Source organism: Gossypium arboreum, chromosome 12 (genome assembly GCF_025698485.1).
Source record: "Gossypium arboreum isolate Shixiya-1 chromosome 12, ASM2569848v2, whole genome shotgun sequence".
NCBI classification, from domain to species: domain Eukaryota; kingdom Viridiplantae; phylum Streptophyta; class Magnoliopsida; order Malvales; family Malvaceae; genus Gossypium; species Gossypium arboreum.
In genome coordinates, this window is record NC_069081.1 from 10,828,146 (window position 1) to 10,849,483 (window position 21,338).

Here is a 21,338-nt window from a genome sequence, read left to right on the forward strand (position 1 = left end):
TTTATATTACTACTATCAGTTGCACTATCAATTGTAACTCACTTATTGCATATTGTGCAACTTATTTGATGGTATATTTTGATATAAACATCTTGAATATTTGATCACATTTTCTCAGATATTAAGCAACAATTAATTAGATTGTGGTTTTCAATTAAGTCTTAATTCGATTGTTGCCAGTATAGAAAGACGTGAGTTCGAGTGTGCTAAAGCGTATTATCCTCCTATTTAAGGTTTGGGGATGGGTTATGGATAATTTTAGACATTGTATTAAAAATATCAAATATGATTAGGACATATAATGAGATTAATGTTAAAAAAAAAAAAACCTAGATTGTTAAGTTTGGGATCTTTTCAAGGAGTCCTGCCCTAGTATGATTTATTTACCTTCTTTAAGAAGATATTAGATTTGAATAAGTTAAAATGAAAATGATCTGTTTTCATTTCATGCCTTATCAAATACTTAATTGGGTGCAATTTCAATGACATTATTTGATCATGAGATTCACAATCACAAGTCTAATATTACTTGATATTAGAAAGAATACTAATTTGTTCATTAGAGGAAATTGTTATAAGGTTTATTAATTGTGAACAAATTGTCTTTTTATCAATTTTTAACTAAGTCAAAGGGAAAAACTTAGTAAGAGAGTGAGTCTTTATGAATATATGAGAGTGAGATTGTAACATGGTAAGTGGGTTGAGGTTAAATTACATATTGCATTCTTGATTCATAGTGAATTACTCTTTGGGCAAGACTCAATAGACACAGGGAAGGGTTTCAAATTGCCTAACTAATTCTCATGTTCATTGTCTTTACTTTCTTGTTCTAGTTAAATCTTTAGTTGCAACTAGCAATATAATTGACCAACATTTCAACACTAACAATTGAATTATTTAAATTAAATGATTTTTCAAAAACATTAATAAGCACTTCATTAACGCATTGTAACACCTTAAAAGTTCTAGTTAAACACATGACACTATTCTACTAACTAATACAATGAATTTACGATAAATTTGAAAATATAAAGAATTTATTATGGAAATAAAATTGATTTTTGGATATGAGAATTAATGAAAGGAATTTTAAAAGTGAGAATGTGACAAAAAAATGACCAAATCACAAATTTTGAGAAGCCTGAGGACTAAAATCCAATTTGACCAAAATGAGAAACACGAGTTATTATTAATTAATTGACATATGAATAATTTATAATATGTATTGGTGAAGTGAAAATCACTATTGGAACCAACTTGTAAAAGATTTGAAAGTTTAAGCTCTAAATTATAAATTTCCCATTTTGCCAAGAAATGGGAAAAATATAATTTCACAATTCATGGAATTATATTAAAGTTTATATTTGGATTGGATAATTTATTATTGTTGTGAAGAAATTGTAAAAATAGACAAAAAGAGGTAAAATGGTAAATTTTTCATAGAAGGGTATTTCAATAATTAATATGGAAATATGTTATTTTATTTATGGAATTAATATGGACTTTTGGATATGATCAACTTAGTGTGATAAAATGTGGACCACAAATTTAATTTGGGTGATGAACTTTGGCCAAAGGTTATTTTAGTGTTTTTTTTTTAATATTAATCTAATTATATGTTCTTATCATATTTGCTCTTTTTGATACAATGCCTAAAAATACCCGTAGCCCCTCCCCAACCCTTAAATAGGAGGATAATGCATTTCAATACACTCGAACCCACGTCCTACTACACTAGAAACAATGACAATGACAATCGAGCTAAGACTCAATCAATAGTTATTTTAGTGTTTTAAATTGGTTAAAAAGGGATGAAAACACCCCCAACCATTTTGTAGCAATCGACCACACCATTGTCATGTGTGCTCTCTCCTTTTTCTTTCTTCCTTGCTTTTTTCTACTTTTCTTTTAAAAAATCTCATCACCCACTTTGAGATTTTACTATAATCACTTAGAAAACAACCACCCTAAGCTCATTTCCACTATCAATCTCTCAAATTTTAGTCTAGCGTTTCTTGGTTCTTGAGAGAAAAAGTTAAAGTTAGACAGAGGATGATTCGTCAAGATAAGAAATGGTAATTTACATCTCTCCTAACTAGTTATTTGATTTTTGATGTTAAGTGAAAGCCTAGAAAGTTGAGAAAGGTCGAAGTATCATGGCTATAGATTCTCCCCTCAAGAGACTCAAGGATGAGCATGGATGGAGAGTAAGCTTTAATGAGAGCGATGAGATGATGATGGTTGATGATAATGGTGATGACCCTTTAGTGAAAATAATCACTATTGCCAACCATGAAATAAAAAAGATCCTAATAAACAGTGGCATCACAGTAGAAGTGCTACACTAAGATGCCTTTAGCAAATGGGATTTGAAGAAAAATAATTGAAAAAGGTTAGGCCCATATATGGGTTCACCAACCAACCCATTAAGGTAAATGGTCCATCCCACTCCCAGTCACTTTCGGGGGAGAGAGAACGCACTGTCATGAGAATGATAAAATTCCTGGTAGTCGATCAACCTTTAACATACCATTTCATTTTCGAATGTTTTTCGATGAAGAAACTTAAGGTGGCTCTAGCATCTTTCTACATGAAGGTAAAATATTCCACCTTAAGAGGGACTAGGACGATGCAAGCAGATTAGTGTGTGGTAAGGCAATACCACATGGTGTCATTATAAATGACATGACCCTAACGATAATGAAAGTGAATAAAGAAATACCTTATACCTGACACCCAAAGAGACATGTAAGGTGGCAGGTACACACAATAAAAAATGCATTTTTGGGTTTGGAGAGCTTAGATACCATATGGAAAATAAACTAATTTAATACTAAGCTATTTGGGGAAATAAAAATCTTATGCTTGCAACCTGACAAAGGAAAGAGAATAACTTAGATCTTCTCCATCATCTCGAAGCAATAAAATGTTATTTCAAAGGAATGTTGAGAAGACCTTTACATTATTTTCCACGGATATGTCGAGAGAGGACCTGAGGATGATAGTGTTAGAGTATGCCCAAAGACTAATCATGAGATGATTGTAATCACATACTCGTTTTACCTCATTTGTTAATATAAGACATTGCCATTGTTATTTCAATTTCATTTTGTGTGTGTGTAAATAAACTGATTAATAATAAACTCCTGAGAATTATATGATTATTCTTAAAAGGTCCTTAGTCAAGTATTATTGTGGACTTGGACACTAATAATGCATTGAGACTAATGTGTGGTTGATTGATGAGAAAGTGTTGTCATTGACATAGGGATGTCAAAATTAACACATGAGTATGTGTTGAAGAACAACATACTGGACTAACCCTCTATGAGTATGTTTATTAGATTATTATGTAATAGTCACAACATTACTCCTAGTGATAACTATGTATACAATCCATAGACTTGAGATCATCATTGTCCCAACATCGTAAGTTGTATATTTTGATATAGTCAAACGTCTACTGTAACAAGTTGTACTATAAAGACTAATATTAGATATGCCACAATCTAACAGTGGGATATGATTGATTAAGATATAGTTTGTCCCTCCTACGTAATGGGAACAATATTTTAGGCCACTTGATAGAGTGAGACTAGAAATGCATGGCCATGCTCAAATAAGTTGATATGAGATATCACACTTATTTGTTTATTGTAGTCTACTCAGAATATCAAGAAATATGAGATTGGACTATGCAAGTGTGATTGTTTCATGACTTGTGTCCAATCTAGATATAGAGGATAAAATGATATAATACATAAAAAATTAGCATGAAAAGGTTATGTTGATTCACGACTTCTTGTAACTTGGATAGCAATGATCCATTGCTAGATGCCATTCATTACTTGTAACATAAAAAATGTTCTTATATTACTACTAACGTTACAAGAGCCTATAGGGTCACACCCTATGGTTGAAACGAAAAGAATCCAAAAACAATTGGTGTTATATTTAGCTGTCACATGATTTAAATTAATTATTGAATTAATTTAATTTAAAAATTAAATATTGAATGAATTATGTGTATAAACTTGTTGTACACGAATAGAGAACACAATTAAAATTAATATATGAATTTGATTCATATAAAATTCTAATATTAACTAAATATAGTTTTCCAAAATTATTATAATAAATTTGGTCAAATATTAAAACATAGAAGTTAATATTCTTTTGGAAAGGATATAATGTTTTAATAACTTTCCATATGTTTCTCTAAAGGGATAATTTCGTTTTTAATATGTGATATTGAATAAAAGGAAATATGATCCCGAATGTGTTTTAAAGTTTTTGTAGTAGAATTGAGTATAGGATCTAGTAGTTGTTTTTACTCTCTAAAAAAAAAGTTCAAAGAAAATTTCTTTTGTTGTTTGTTCTTTGACCGGGTGGACTACGTAGAGGCTAAGACACTTTTGTTGCGGCTTGGATTGGCATCATTCAAAGGGATCCAATCAATAACGTTATTCGTCACTTTTCAGTTTCAAAAAGGTATTTCTTCAACCCTATTTCAACCTAACTCATTCCTCGTACATGGATCTATGGTTGATGATTGCCGAAATGATTTTTCTACTACACCACGGGGCGTAACGGTGATCCAATAAATGGAGCATTCCCTAAAGGTGGATTCTAATGCCAAAGTTGTATGTTGAAAGAAAAGGAATTTCACCCCAAGATAGAATAGTTGCGATAAAGAAAGAGATTTAGAAGTTACTTGCAACTATTTTATTAAGGAAGTCAAATATCCAGAGTGGTTGTTTCACATTATCATGGCCAAAAATCCAAATGCCAAACAGATGTGTGCAACTTCACAAATCTCAACAAAACTTGCCTTAAGGATAGTTTTCCCTTACCAACTATTGATTGGCTTACGAATGCATTCGTGGGTAACAAATATCTAAGATTTTTGGATGCCTTCTTAGGGTATATCCAAATACCCTAGGATTGTGAAGACCATGATTGTTGAGGTTCCTTTAAATTTAAAAACAAATAGTCATTATGGTTTGTTAGGATTAGAAGAGATTAAAGGAAAAATATGTGAAATTTAAAAATGTGTTAAAGTTAGTGCAGGATCATATCATCATGACCAAATAATTTAGTGCAGGATCATATCATCATGACCAAATAATTGTCGTTCAAATTCTTCCGTGATTCTCGTAAAAGCTAAGGGACCTCGACACTTGTGATTATTGAGGTACCCCTACTAAAAACACATATTTTGAGAAATAATCTCAAATCTTCTGTACTTTAGGAGTTAAAATTTTCTCTACAATATTCATATAAAAGCCAAACATGTACGTTATAAAAGGTTAAAACTATTATATCTAATGTATTTTTTGGTACCTTACAATTTAAAAGGTTAAAATTATGTGTGAGTATTTGGTACAATAATATTGTACTTTTTATCTTATAAGTAACTTTAAAAAATTGACACAAAAAATTATTTTACTATACTCCTATAAGAGACTTGTTAACCCATTAGCCTTACATGTAAAGTCTAAAAACCCCATGATTTTGTACCAAATATTTTCCCTAAAATTATTATCTCTAATGCTTTTTTGGTAACTTACGAATTAAGAGAGGGGATTATACCAATAGAGTTTAAACCTTAATGATTGATATGCCAAACAAAGAATATTAACCACTACTCTATTAACTATTATGTCAAATATTTATCGAACAAAATTTAGTTTTTTTTTTTTACAATCACCATATTAGTGAGGGGATGATAATTCCATAATTTCATTGAAAGGTAATAAAAATATTCTGAAAAAAAGTATGGGCGAATTTCATAATTTTTAAAAAATATGATTTCATACTTGTAAAAATGGGAGAACCCAAAGCCAAATTGTGATGTGACCAAAAGAATGAAAATTATGGATACACTACTCTGATTTGTAATTATCGCACCATTCGGTGCCTGTTTTAAGCGCATCTCTTCCTTGCAACATTCGATTACCTTTTGTGTTTTTTTCCATAATTACATAGACCATTTTGCCCTTCATCTTCCCAATTAGATCCCGTTTAACTGGTCTGCAATCCTTTTTCTTTGATCCGCAAAGAGAATCAGTTACACTTCAAATTATCGAAAGGAACTTTTCTTTTTGCTTTTGTTTTAGTTATGTTGGGGGCAGGATTGGAATTCCGGAGAGTTCGTGGAGAAGATCGGTTTTACAATCCACCCAAGGCGAGAAGAGAGAATCAGAATCAGCAAAACGATCAACTGTGGAGGGATCAAGCCGATGTTTCACCGAGTCAATCAAAGGATAAATCCAAGTCTGACAAAGGGATTGCTTCAACTGACCATCCCAAAGCGGTTCCTATCCCCGCTTCCGAACCCATTGTTTCTCCTTTGAGTAATATGGAAAGGTTTTTGGAATCGGTCATACCTTCCGTCCCTGCACTCTATCTCTCTAAGGTTTATTCTATCTCAAATATGATACTATTTTTTGTATTTCTTTTGTTCAAATTAGTTTTCCTTATACATTTTCTTTTCTTTTTGAAGTAAAAGCAGGAATTTTTTATGTTGACGCTGTTTATCAAGTACTGAAACTAGAGAACGACCTTGAAAACGTGTGAATAATAAAATTTTGGTGTAACTTTTAGGAGATAAAAGAGTATTTCTCTGTAAAACTGTGACTGATTTTTGAAAATGGTGTGTGGCAGACGACGATGAGAGGGTGGCGGACGTGTGACATTGAGTTTGAGCCATATTTCGTGTTAGGTGATTTATGGGAGTCGTTCAAAGAGTGGAGTGCATATGGAGTAGGTGTCCCACTAATTTTGAATGATTGTGATTCTGTTGTTCAGTACTATGTACCTTATTTATCCGGTATTCAAATATACTCCGATTCCAGGAAAATGTCTGCCAAGTCGAGGTAAATTACGCATTGCTACCATTGAAGTTTATTCTGAGTACACTTTTAAACTTGTGGGATATTAGTATGTCTATTTTGTTCTATTTATTTGTTTATTTTATGATTTTCATTCTTTTTGGTTAGGAAGACTATGGGATATCTTATTATTAATTTAGTTTAGGACATTATTCTTAATGTGGATTTTGATTAAGTCCCTTGTTTTTCCATTGGCTCTTTATGGTTGAATGATTTCTGTATTCCATGTTGAGGGCTTATTTCTTGCTTCGAACAGAAATAACACTTTTCCAATCTATTTAGTTAAAGCATGATGCTCTTCTCGGAATGTAATTAACTGCAACCCGTAACTCTGAAATTTTGGTTCTTACACTCACATTATCTCAGGTTTCCTCTGCTGCATTACCTGGATTTAGTTGTTCTTTTGGCTTCAACCTTCTTTTCCTTCTGTTAAGGATGATGCGAATATGCCATGATGAGTAAAAATAAGTTCTTCACTTTGAGTCCTATCTCTTCCTTTCTGTTGCAAAATCCTTTTTGTTGTGTCCCAGTTCCTATTTAATGCAAAAAGGCCATGTGCAATGTGAGTATCTGTTCTATGGTGACAATTTTGAAGCAAATCAGTTACTGTATCTTAAATAAAACTTACACACTCCTGTATTGTTTGTGGGAATATCAACATAATGATTTGTTTTCTGTTCATAAATTATCAATAAAAATGTTGCATAGAGAGTTGAAATGGTATACTTGGTACCCAGCTCACGACACCTATTTTTTCTTTATTTCCCTCTCGTTTCATTTGGGGTCCAAGCAAATGAGTTTGCTGTCAATTTACCCCTACCCTGCCTCCCCACACACAGAACCAACCTATTTTTTTTTCTGGCTTAGTTGTTTGTTTGCAGTTGTTCTTGTTAGATTCTTGCATCAAATTTAAAATGTTACAATATATTTCATGTTATGTTCTATAATTATTGATTCACCTTATGATAGGCAACCAGGAGAGGATAGTGATAGTGACTTTAGGGACTCAAGCAGTGATGGTAGTAGTGATTGTGAACCTGAAAGAGGACCAAATGTTTTGAGAGAAAAAAGAAATCACATGGCAAGTGAGATGTCTCTTAGAATGGAGAGATTGTTCATGGGAGACCAGCAGATGCTTCAAGAAGACTTCTCTAGTGATGAAGGTGAATCTGTCAACTCTCGGAGTTGTTTAATTTTTGAGTATTTTGAACAAGACACTCCTTATAGCCGGGAACCCTTAGCCAACAAGGTTAGTGTGCATTTCTCTCTTCTACAGCAGAAGGCTTTTTGATGTCTGGATCAATGCTTCTCACTTTTGGCCAGCTCCTAAACTTAATCTCTGGTAGCAGATTGCAGATCTGGCCTTCCAATTCCCTGAACTGAAGACACTAAGAAGCTGTGATTTGTTGTCTTCCAGCTGGATTTCTGTGGCATGGTATTATTATTATTTTTTTGACATCACATTTATTTTGAAACTTGTTTTTGCATATTTGATATTTTTTGTTTTGAAAATTTTGTAGGTATCCAATTTACAGAATACCTACTGGGCCTACATTAAAAGATCTAGATGCTTGCTTTCTGACTTATCATTATCTTCATACACCCATAGTAGGTAATATTAAAAATCTCTGTTTAGAATTCTTTTTCCCCAATGTGTGTGAAGTCGGAAAATGATTTTTTTTTTTTGTTTTTTTAATAAAGGAAAATGGTGCTAGGCTTTCTTGTTGAGTGATCTTTTCTGGCTTTTGCTTGTAATTGTTAGTCTTTTTCATCTCTAACAAGCTTTGTGAACTGCTGTTTCAAATGGTGTCGAGAGTTGCTCATAATGTGCCTAACTACTTGTAAATTTGAGTAGTAGTTCTAAGCGTTTTAAGAGCCTTTTTTTCCTCTCTTCTTCACATTTCCTCAAAAGTTAACTGCTTAATGAAAATTTTGCTTTGTTTAAACTCAGTTGTAATTTTCGTTCATTTCTTAACACTTTGTAGATAGAGATGTCTTTATAGCAAATATTGTGCCACTGAATATTTACTAAAATACTGATTCATAAGCTGCTGTTTTATAGACTTACCATTAATCAGAAATGGTTTGTGCATGAGTAAGTTTCTGTAGCATCCATGTATTGACAAAGAAATCTGTATATGGTTTCTTTTTATGTAACTTGTCATATTTCAGGTGGACGGGCACCGGCCATGACATGTTCCAATGACATGGATGGTCTTCCAAAGATGTCATTGCCTGTTTTTGGTCTTGCTTGGTACAAGTTCAAGGCTTCGTTGTGGACACCCAACGGAACAAGTGGTTGTCACTTGGCAAACCACCTCTTTCAGGCTGCTGACAATTGGTTGAGACTTCTTGAGGTCAATCAGCCCGATTTCACATTTTTCTGCCGCAGGTGATACTCAAGATTTCCCTGTAATGGTAGTACGCCTATAAATACCAGAGGGGAAGTGCAATCATTACTCTATCAAACATCACCTACAAATTATAATACCTCTGTTTGGGAGGTCAAATTCAAAAGTGCAATCCGGGGTTATTGTCATTTGTAATCATTTATAAAAGAACTGGGGAAAAAATGTATGGCTCAGAATACTTGAGGATGAAAGTGGAGCAAATGGTTTGCAACAAGGCTTTAGAGGAAGTGAATGGAGAAAGCTTCTACATTAGAAGCTGATGGAGAGCTGAGCATGAGCCGAGTGTGAAGGTGGTTTGGCCATGCTCTGTGGATATGTTAGTTTCATCCGTCCTTAGTTTTGTTTTCATTGTTTTTATTTGAAACCATGGATGAGTTAAGAAAAGCGGGGCTCCTTTTTCTCCGGTGTCCTGATGATCAAAATGATTTACTTGACGACATTAAAAGGGGATTTTGGTATGTTGGTTGTTTGAGCTATCCATCCCTCGCGTGTTTGTAATGCTAATTTTGATTAGTAATTTATAATCTCTGAGAAAGGGTGTTTTAAGAGAATGAATACTAATGACAGATGAGTTGTTAATTGGGGTTGTATGCTTTGAATAATTTCAGTTAGTTGTATTAGGTTTTGTTTCACTATGAACGGCAATGGAAATGAGGTGATGGTTTTAAAAGAAAGTTGAGACCATGCAACTGCTGGTCAATCTTTTCCATTGCCAGTGTCGTTTTATTATTCAAATATTGAGTGATCGGAGGCAGGAAGGAATTTAGGAGTGGTTTGTTTTGGAAGGTTGGTGAGATTAAAAACAATTGTAGTAGATGAGATATATAGTTGGATCATGATATTAGGGACATTAAATTAAAAACGGTATATAACTTTTAAATTATTTCATTAATTTTATTAATAAAAATACTATCATAATAGTTGTCTTTTATTGTTAATCTGAAAACAAATATATAATTTATAATAATATAAGTATGACTTTGGACAAACTTTTCAACTAATGAGTAGTCTTTATTGTTAATTATATTATTAAATTAATGTCACTATAATAACTTATGTGTATTATTATGTAATAATAATAAAAGTAATATTATATTAATGTGGAATTTATTAATTACTTAAAAACAACATGATATATTATTAATTGTATACAGTAAAAATAATAAAATCCAAGTTTTTTAAATTTAAAAATATAATTTTATATAAAAATATGGTAATAATTGATAATGGCAATAATTGTATAATTTTACGCGTTTAATATTTATTTAATATTTTAAATATTATATTTTTAATTGTAACAATTAAAAGAAATTTTTTTCAATTCAAATATTATAATAAAAATTTTCAAATTAAAATGCTTTTCTTGCTCAGCAGAAAATTAAAATTTTGAAAACAGACTCAATTTGTGATATTTATAGTAATAAAGCTTAACCAAATTCGTACTTGTGTTTTCAGCTTAACGAATGTTCTTTGTTCCCAAATTTCAACCAAACAATCTTCTTCGCTATTCTCGTACCACGAACTGTTTCGAGTGTGGGCTCGAATTAATTGAATTGAAACACAGAACTACAAAAAGTTTTATCTCATTTTGCGGTGAAAACGAAAATTCTTTCATCTTAATAGAAATTAGTAGAATTGTTATTCTAGAAAAACATATGTAATAGTTGATCATAAATTCTATCTATTTTTTGCCAGAATAACAATCTCTCAAAGTTGTGTTAATAACTCTATCGGTACTATCTATTTATAGGAAGAGAAGGTAAAACCCTTGTTCAGTTGTAATAAGTTATTTCAAATAGAAAAATAACATCCTACCTAGAATAGGACTAGGGTGGACAACACACCCTAGTATTCCTATTAGGGTTACCACCCCCTTCATGTCTATGAGGGATTTTTGGGCCTCTCTCACATCGGGTCTAATTATGAGTACTTTTTGAGCCTTTTTGACTTAGTACTTTGTAATGTGATCCAACCCAATTCAATTTTTCTATTTCCCAAAAAAAAATTTAATATTTATATATAAAACAATTTCCTCATCCCTATTTTATCCCTAGCAAAATTTTGATGATTTTACTCCTGGTAAAATTTCGAGAAAATATATTCAATATTTCACAACTTAACATGTTCACTATGACCGGATTGTTTATTTTTATTTTCGGTCTTCAAAACAGTCCAAAAACATAACCTAATTCTTCCCATCATTTTTTAAGTAATCCATATAGGATTGCAAATGGATCATTTCCATTTCCATTTTCATTTTCATTTTCATTTTCATTTTCATTTTCATTTTCATTTTTGGAAACCTACATTCATTTTCAAATGATTCCATTTCTCCGTTTCGGAGAAAACCATAATAATTCTTGAATGTTTCTCATTTCTTTTTTTCTATTCATTCCGTTCATTTCTATTCAAATATGCAATTCATTTCTAGTTCCAATGAGCTACCAAAGAGACCGATTGGACATATATAGTTGAAGCTCAAATGATTTATAATTAAGTTCCAGCTTTTCGCCTATTAATTTCATTTAGTCATGAAGTTGTTCCACTATAGTATCGTGATTGAGCTCTCCTCAACGACATACCATTACGAAAGCAACTACTCAGTGCTCGCCCAATGACCTTGTCATAAGTGTGTTACCCTCATAGGACATCATTGATCTCTTTGAGATAATATCCGTTCTCCAAATATGATCCTATTTTATCTAATGGTAACCATTACATATTCCTTCATGAAAAGTCAATCACTATCAAATAGTGCTCAAGTCATCCATCACAAAGACAGACGACCTATGGCCACATTTACTTTTCATCAACCATGTAATGCCAATGAGAGTATATCATTTACCCATGTTTTGGACTATGAGTTCCACTGTTGTGAATGATATTACATACTCCAGAAGTCGTACACCCAACGCTTTAGTTTTCAGTTCCTTATCTATTTGAAGTCAAGCTTTTAAAGTGTACAAGTCACGCATACATAGTCTGCCATCCACTTAGGATTTAGTTATGTCACACTATGAATGTCACAAGTGAATAGATCCATAAATGGGTTCAAGATCTAATCTACTTGAGTCTTATCCGATGTACTATCAATCCAGTCAGTCACATCTATGTCTCTATCTTCTGGAAGTCATCCGCTTTGATGCTCAAAATAAGACATCTCCCCAATTAGACTTGATAGATAACATATTAGACTTTTAATTGGTTTGCTCATTTCCGATTAGACTAAGGACATGTTTAGGTTCGTCTATTAATACAAATTGTCTTTCCATACCACAATCCGGCCACGTAATACCGCTTAATATTAGTTAAATACTTTTAAATTTTATTAAATAACCACCCACATCCACTTAAAAACTATCTTTCTTATTTTTAAGTTTTAATTTATTTTTCTTCCAAAATATAATTCTTTTAAAATAAAAATACTCATAAAATTTTCATTTTTTCTTAAAAAAACTACATTTCCATTTTTAAGCTTAAATTTATTTGTGTTTTAAAATATAATTTCTTTTAAAAGAAATTACTATTTTCAACCCTAGAATAGGTTTGAAAAATTCAGTTTAATATATCGCCACTCAAAGTTTATTCGAAGCAAATAAGGTTACAAGAATTTTTGGGTATAATAAAACGACAATTATTTGATATATTTTAATAACTCTAGAATTTAAAACTATATATCAAATATTTTAATAATTTTAAATTTTTTAAAAATAATTTTATAATATTTTTGAATTTTAAAATTAATTAATTATTTACATGTATGCCACGTTAGAAAAGCTAACAAATGTTAACTTCTCTATCTATTTTGGGATGATTTGACAAACAACACAAGTTTAAAGGCTAAAAAATATGAAAAATTAAATTGAAGGTTAAAATGACTTATTTGAATAAAGTTTTAGGGCAAAATAAGTGATTAGCTATTATTAATCATGTTTCACATATCTTATAATTATTCTTGTGTTCTTTTTCTACTTACTACTAGGAGTTGACTTATCAAGCTGTATATATACATATGAAGATAAAAGCTTAACCTTTAGTGTTGTCGTTATAGTTAATCGGAGTTCATTGTCAACATAATTTAACGATGGCAGAACTAGATGGTTTTATTAGCGGTTGATCATAATTGTGCATGCTTTAGTAGTTTTTTTTTTTTTTTTTGGTATTGCTAATATTGCGGTCTTTGTTGTCCTAATCTCTCTTTCACTGGGCTCCTCATGATGAACACAACATGCAACTATTAGAATGATGAGATTTCTATTATAGTTTTTATTATTTGGTGTATTTTCCTATTTATACATAATTTTTATTGTTGTGTTGCCATTCTAGCTTATTACTCCAACTAACTTATATGTTGTAATGTTGTTTTGACTATTAGTGGAATTGATATTTCTCTCTAAAAAAGAGATGCCAACAATAATAACTACTTAAATCATGAATTAAACTCTCTGTTTTTTTTTTTTTTTTGGAATCACGTGGTAGCATCAATTAAAAGGCTCATGTTGAATTAAATCAAGTAAAATAATTTTAAATTAATCGATCTCATAAATTTTATTTTATCAATTACTATATTCAAGAGTAGGGCTGAGCAAAATTCGATTCGATTCAAAAAAATCAAAAAAAATTCAAATTTCAAGTTAAACGAATCGAATTATTCGAGTTAATCGAGTTATTCGAGTCAACTTAATTTTTTTTCGAATTTCGAGTTCGAATCGAGTTGAGTTTTCTAATTCGAATAATTCGAATAATTCGAATATCAAATTATAATATTTTACATTTTTACCCCAAACTCCCAACTTTTTTATTTTTCCCTCAAAACTTTTACTCCTTCTCACTATTCCCCAAAACTTTTACTCCCCTTCTATCTTAACCCCCCGTCTACCCAAAAATCCATTTCCCACCAAAATTTTACTCTCTCATTTACTTTTCTTCAAAATTTTACTCCCCAAAACCCTTAAAACTTTTTATTTTCCCCCTAAATTTTACTCCTCCCACTTTCCCCCAAAACTTTTACTTCCTTCCCATCCCACCCCCATCTACCCCAAACCCGTCCCCCTATTTTTTAAATATTTTTCCTCTAAAATTTTACTCTCCTATTTACTTTCCCTCAACCTTTTACTCTCCAAAATTTTTATTTTCCCCTAAACTTTTACTTCTCACTCTTTACTCCCAAATAAAAATCAAAATTATCCAAAAAAATTCCTAAACATAAATAGTAATAATTTTATTTATATCTACTATTTATATTATTAAATTAAATTTCACATTTTATATTATTTATATTATTGAATTGTTTAGTTATATTGAATATTTATATTAAAATTGAACTATTAATTATGCCATAAAATATTCGTGTTAAAATTTTATATTGGTATCAATTTCACATTTTATCTTTAAAATAACTTTTATTAAAAAATTACATTTTACATTTAATATATTTTTAATTCCAAAATATATAGTGACAAGAATATGAAGATAATTAAAACAACTAAGCAAGCAAAGAAGCTAACCCAGTATATAAAAGATTAATAAATAAATTATGAGGATAAAAGGTAATAAAAATTTGATTATGGTGGACAAATTTTATTACGATGGGTGACAGTTGTAACAAAGACCCAAAATTATTTTTTAAAATTTAACTCGAACAAATATATTCGATTCGAATTCCATCTCACTCGACTCGATTCGAGAAAATTTCAAATCAAATTAGGATGATAAAATATGATTCATCAACTCGATTAACTCAAAATTTTTTTCATTTAATTCGATCGAACACTCACCCCTATTTAAGAGTTTACTTAAAAAAAAGATATCACAAAATTTAAAGAGTTTACTTACAATAATTAATTTGATAAAACCTATATATATATATATATATATATATATATATATATATATAAACACAAATTTAGAAGAAAAACATTGAATCGATGATAATACCATTTCCTATATGACTAAATTAGTTGCATGAGTTAATTTTAGTTATTTAAATATATGATGCATGCTTGAATTAAACTGAAAATTTTATCTTTTATAAATAAAATTCATGTAAATAAAAATATATAAAATTATTAAAAATGAAAATAGTTTATCACTTAATAAAAGATGTTTTATATATTTAGTTCTATATGAAACAATTATTTATTATTTAAATCTTCATTGTGAAATTTTATTTATAAATTATTTAAACAATTCTATTCAATATTTTAATAAAACTTATCACTCAATATTAAGATGTCAAATTATATTTTCTGAATTATAGTTTTCGAGCACATTATTTTCCTATTTAGGAGTTAGAGAAAGACTATGGGTAATTCTAAACATCGTATAAAAAAATAGATATGATAAAGAACTTATAATGAAATTAATGTTAAAAGATCATTTACAAAAAGGTCAAATTTATTAAAATAAAATAAAATTACTTTATTAAAAAAAGTAAAAAATGAATTCAAACAGAAAAATATAAGTACATGATAAGAAATAAAAATATTTTATAATATTCAACCTATTAAAGATTTGGTGATGAATGAAATTAAGATATGAAAACGAAAAGAATAAATATATTTGTTAAAATTGACATAAAAGATTTTAATGTGTCAGAATTTTTATAATATATAATATATTAAATATGACTGTTGACAAAAATTATAATATATTGTAGTTTCAATTTTATTATGCTCCTGTATTCATTGTATTCATGTTATATTTTTAAGGAATAATATTTACTGCATCGTTGATGTATAAGTTTTATGTACTATTAATAAATAATAATTTAAGACATTATCATTAAAATTAACAAAAAAATAGAAAATTTGTAAATAAATATTAATAATTTTATTTAAATATAACTATTGTAAATAACATTAATAACTCTTGGATTTAGGATTTTGAGTTTAAGGGTTAGAGTTTAGGAACTTGAGTATAAGGTCTAGGGTTTTAGTATTTATTTATAATTAATTATCATTTAATTAAAGTTATTAGTATTTATTTATAAGTCCTCCACTATTTTTGTTTAATTTAATGATAAATTATCATGTTATTATTCACCTATGGTGCATGAGACTTTACACCGATAGTACATCAAACATTTTCCATTTTTTTAATGCATGTCATATTTATGTTATTATTCACTTATGGTGCATTAGACTTACACACTGACCGTGTATCAACTATTCTCCCCTTTTTTTTAATGCATGCCATATTTATGTTATTTTGTATCATAATGTGTTCTATCTATGCTATTATAAAGACTCAATTTAGAGAGCAATTTATATTTATATTTATATCATATTTTATATAATTTTAATATTGATTCCATTTAAAGAAAAATATATTCGTATTACAATTGTGCTTTTATGCATTTAAAATGTTATGATTTTTATAAAATTTTACATGTTAATAATTTGTTAAATGTAAATTTAGCATATTTTTATATTTGTATCATTTTCAAGTTACGTCATGTTTTAATAATTCCAAGCAAATTTATATGAATTTTAGTTTATTTCATATTTTATGTAATTTATTATAATAATTTAATTTAGTTTTTTAAATTAAATAATTACACATTATAATAGCTTAATATTATAAATATCATAAGTAACTTCCCTACTTTCTTTTTCCCTTTATTTTTTTATTTTAACAATAAAATGACTTAATTACTCTCACAACCGTGAAGAGAATCCATTATTTAGTTGTTATGAAATTAAAGCTTCCAAAATTCAGATTTAGCTTTTCATTTAAGTGGGGGATAACTTTTGTTGACACATTTCGAGACAAGGTGTTTTTGTGGTTGCTCTGTTGGCAGAAACAATGGTCATATCTTTAGGCATTATTTTACTACCTTACTTGCATATTTTAAGAGTTGGCATATTTTAGAGCAAAAGCATTGGGCTAAATATTTTGAAAATATTTAGATGAGTAAAGCCCATAACTTGAAGACTATTTGAGTTGAAATTGAAGACTTCAAGATTGGTTTATTACAACCTAAGATAGATTACTTCCCTAAACTCATGGATCTAAATGCAATAATCCCTAAACTCATATTTAACATGCAAAGCAGCAAATTAAATAAAAAGTAAGGAATATAAAAATAAGTTTTGATATCGATTTGTGCTTGGAAGTGAAATCTCCTTTAATAGTCGCTAAGATCACTTCGATTGCAATTGGAATTAACAATGAAATAACAAAAAACTATTATATTAAAGCCTTAGATCAAAATTGAATCCAAGTTAAGTAAGAACAAAAGTATGTAAAAGACTAAATTGAAAAGAAAATAAAAACTAAAGTAAAACCTTAAAATAACTAAACGACTCACTTGGCCAAGCCTCCTCAAATGAGACCTAACATGCCTATGTATAGAGTTTATGATCAGACCTAATTAGGGTTACTAAACAACCCAAAAATCTAATTAAGCTACATTGTGTGGACTAAAATACCCTCAATTAAAATTTCATCTCGTCGTCCGATGTCAAGAAACTGCCTTCAATTCTGGGTATTTTGGCTTTGAAATTTTGTGTTGCGACACCACTCCCAGGTGTCGCGACGTTGCAGTCGTCATTTATTTTCTAAGCCCGAAAACAGTATCCTACATACTAGATAGAGTCATTAGATCATCACTAGGCCTATAGTGGCCCATTAAGTCATTAAATAACTCAAAATGGTTTAAAAATGCTTATTTTACATAATTTAAACATAAAAAAATAAAAACATATAAAAATGCTATAAAATAAGCTCATTAGTGCCGAAAACACCTTAATTTGCCACAATGAATTGTGGCAGATTAGTTGCGACGTTCAAAAGCTGTCGCGACGATAAGGTCACGTTGTGACACCAAGGGTATGTCATTGGGACGAGCTTAAACTCCAAGCCACAATGCGATGAGAAAATTCATCACCGCGACGAGAAGGCCATTTGGCTAAGTCAATATGTTGCGTCATGACGAGGAACCCTTTCACATTTCGATGTTAAATGTTAACTCAAAGTTTTGAAAATGTTACAAAATATTCCTTTTGATCTCAAGTTAATTTAAGGGCATTCATATACTCATATAAGACTCGATAAATGGTTGTTTATGATATGCAATGTTTGTAAAGTTGTTGTTTACCTGAACAATGAAATTTGAAATGATTATTTTTCTATGTATTTGACAGAAGTAGCTTCCACAACGAATGTGATATCTCGTAACTTGGACTCAATGATCAGGTTGAGTATTAGGGTGTTACAATGTGCATTATTTCTATAAAGAAATCAAGAGAGTCTCTTGAGTTGCAAAACTAAGCTTTCGAAGATGAAGCTTAGTGGGAAAGTGATCTAATCTTTTTACAAAGGTGAGGTCGCTAAATTGGTGGGTATTAGACTGGTGTTAGGACTTAAATCATTGGTTTTACTGTAAGAAATATAGTGAATAATTTCTATGGGCAAGGCCCTACAAACATAGACTGAAGTCGAATTGCGTAAACAATTTCAATGTTCTTTTTTATTTTCTACACACTTTTGTTTTGTGGTTGAAATTGTGGCCACAATTCTAAGCATTATTTTAGCTACAATTTCTGTTTTGCAAATCAAGTACCCCTCATTTCTACAATTGGTATTAGAGCCTCTTACTTTGTAACACCCCAAACGTGGCTTAGAAGTTTAAGCCGAACTTGGACGAGTTACACCAATGCATTGAAAATCGATTTCTTTTTAAAATTTTAACTTTGAAAACCAAAAATTCATTTTTTTCAGTTTAGGTTATTTTATAGTTTCATGTTAGAAATTGACTGATATGGTAGATATTGTCAAAAAGAAAGGAAGGCCGAGTTCAAAGACCATTTACAAACCTAAAAGATCAAATCACAGTTATTACAGTGCAAGACAATTCGAGCTCCCGAACGCTGTCCGATCCTAAGTTAGATGTCCACCTGAACAGAAAAAGGTAAGACAAAGGGTGAGCTACCAAGCATCGCGTAACTAAACTCAAATACAAATAACAATTCTTAATATATAAATCAAAGTTACACAAGAAACTTAAGACAGTTTTATAACCAGGAATAGATCTAAAGTATCACAAAGGTTTCCACCATAGTAGTACAACAACACCGAAAAAAACATAATGAAATAGAACATAATGAATCGAGCAGAATAGAATCAAACAGAGTAGGACAGAACATAGCAGAGCAAAACAGAATTGAACAAAAGATGTGCATTATGCAGATACTATATTTTTCAGGTAGATCATAATGCAGATTAATTAGAAACATCCTACCCAGACTCTGCTACACACCAAAATAGAGTCCCCCTTGAACTCATCCAACCAAATCACACCAACAAATATTTGTGGGCGGTGCCACTAGTACTTTTGTAGTTAAAACTGCCAGATTGAATATATGTGGTCAAGCCACTATAGTATAGACGAACTGTAGAAACAGAATTGTGGATAAACCACTATATAATACAGATCATTAAACTGCCAGAAACTTCCTCCTTTCACATTAGCCCAAGTCCCATGTAATGTGTTATGGCATGCATATGTAGAATCACAGTAATGAGCATGCAAGTTATGTTATCTCTCAATAACAGGATCTGTAAATATGAGGGACTATGTGTCGTAAAACAGACTTGTCAAACCTAAACTAGTTCCAACTTTAAAGCACTTTATGCTATTTTTTGTAGGGTAGATACATAGGAGTTCAAGAAGATCTCGAAACATACTAAAGCCAAGGAGGCCTGGAAAATATTAGATACAATTCATGAAAGTACTAATACAGTGAAAAAAATCTAAGCTTCAGATGCTGACAACCAAATTTGAGACACTGAGGATGTAGATGTAACACCTCGGATTTGGCAGGTCCAAAGTTTCGACGTATAGTAGTAAATAGTCTGTCTGGCGTAGTGCTATTCGCCCAAAAGACTACTTTAGCGTATGCATGTTGGCGTATAGTAACCACCATAAGAGTAAGTAAGAATTTGGTTTTCTAATATTTTGTTATGTATTAAGGAGAAGTTCGTGTTAAGAAATTAAGGGTAAGTATAGAAGAAGTACTGGCCAAAAATATAATACATCTAGTTTGTATGAAATATTATGCTAGTTAGATTTTAAGCACGTGGTTAGAAATCAAATAAATAGCCAAATACATAATTTTGATTGTAAAAAATTTATTAATATTTCTCTAAAAAACTGTAAGCTATTAAGAAGGCAAGTTCCAAAACGTATGACACTTTTTAAATTTCACTAAGTAAGTTGGTCATATTTATATGTGAAAGATAAGTTCTGAAAAGGATTCTTTCTTCTTCTTCCTCTTTCTTAAGTGATATTTACTAATGCCTTTCTTAATCCTGAATGAATCTTACATTGATGATTTAGAAGCTATGGGTATTTTATGATCAGTGGCTATTTCGCGTCAGGGTGAGTATTTCAGCTCTGTATGTTAAGTTTTGAATGAGTAAATCTGTATGTGGTGATTGAATAGTAAGACAGTAAGTATAAGATTTCTGTATGAGATTGTCAGCTATTGATATGATAAGCAGTTTGTATGTACAAGAGTAGTAATAGTGAAATTATATTTCTAAGTAGTGGTTGCCATTAGTTTGAGATGGATATCTAGATTTGGAGTTTTGAACTACAGTAAGTAAGAATCAGGTGAGTCTCTACTCTGACTCTTGCATGTATACTGTTCATCCTGAAGTATATCTGGAAATCATGGATAGTAAAATATGAATATAATACTAATACAACTAGGAGAATAAAGATATGATTAAATAAAGATAAAAGTCAGTCTGCTTGAAAGTAAGTTCTATGGGATGTATAAAGAGTATAATAAACTTATGAAATCTTAGGTCTAGGATGTGTCTGGTTCATAGGGGTCGTAAAGTGAGTTGAATCACCGTGATGGTAAATAAAGAAGTCCGTCGGGATTGTAAACACAAAATCTGATATGGAACAATGAAGGAAAAAATCCATGGCGATGACATACTCTGGAAAAGATCTATTGAATGACATTTTATATAAAGGGGTTCTTTGCGTGTCCCATGGTAATGATGGGCAAACCTCACTCAA

The 21,338-nt window shown here is 30.4% G+C and overlaps 1 protein-coding gene across 1 annotated transcript; it reads left to right on the top strand.

Moving 5' to 3' along the window:
* Positions 1–5,826: 5,826 nt before the first annotated feature.
* LOC108479749 (uncharacterized) lies at positions 5,827–9,978 on the top strand. The gene is made up of 6 exons (XM_017782519.2): positions 5,827–6,418; positions 6,667–6,878; positions 7,863–8,142; positions 8,243–8,328; positions 8,414–8,505; positions 9,066–9,978. Exons 1-6 carry the CDS (start codon positions 6,122–6,124, stop codon positions 9,287–9,289), a joined length of 1,191 nt encoding a protein of 396 aa, XP_017638008.1. The 5' UTR covers positions 5,827–6,121; the 3' UTR covers positions 9,290–9,978.
* Positions 9,979–21,338: the final 11,360 nt, after the last annotated feature.

Bases quoted from the DNA above. Each gene is read 5' to 3' on its own strand.
- LOC108479749 (XM_017782519.2), top strand. From the start codon at position 6,122: ATGTTGGGGGCAGGATTGGAATTCCGGAGAGTTCGTGGAGAAGATCGG. The intron at 8,143-8,242 runs GTTAGTGTGCAT...CTCTGGTAGCAG, and splicing joins GGGAACCCTTAGCCAACAAG to ATTGCAGATCTGGCCTTCCA. The intron at 8,329-8,413 runs GTATTATTATTA...AAAATTTTGTAG, and splicing joins AGCTGGATTTCTGTGGCATG to GTATCCAATTTACAGAATAC.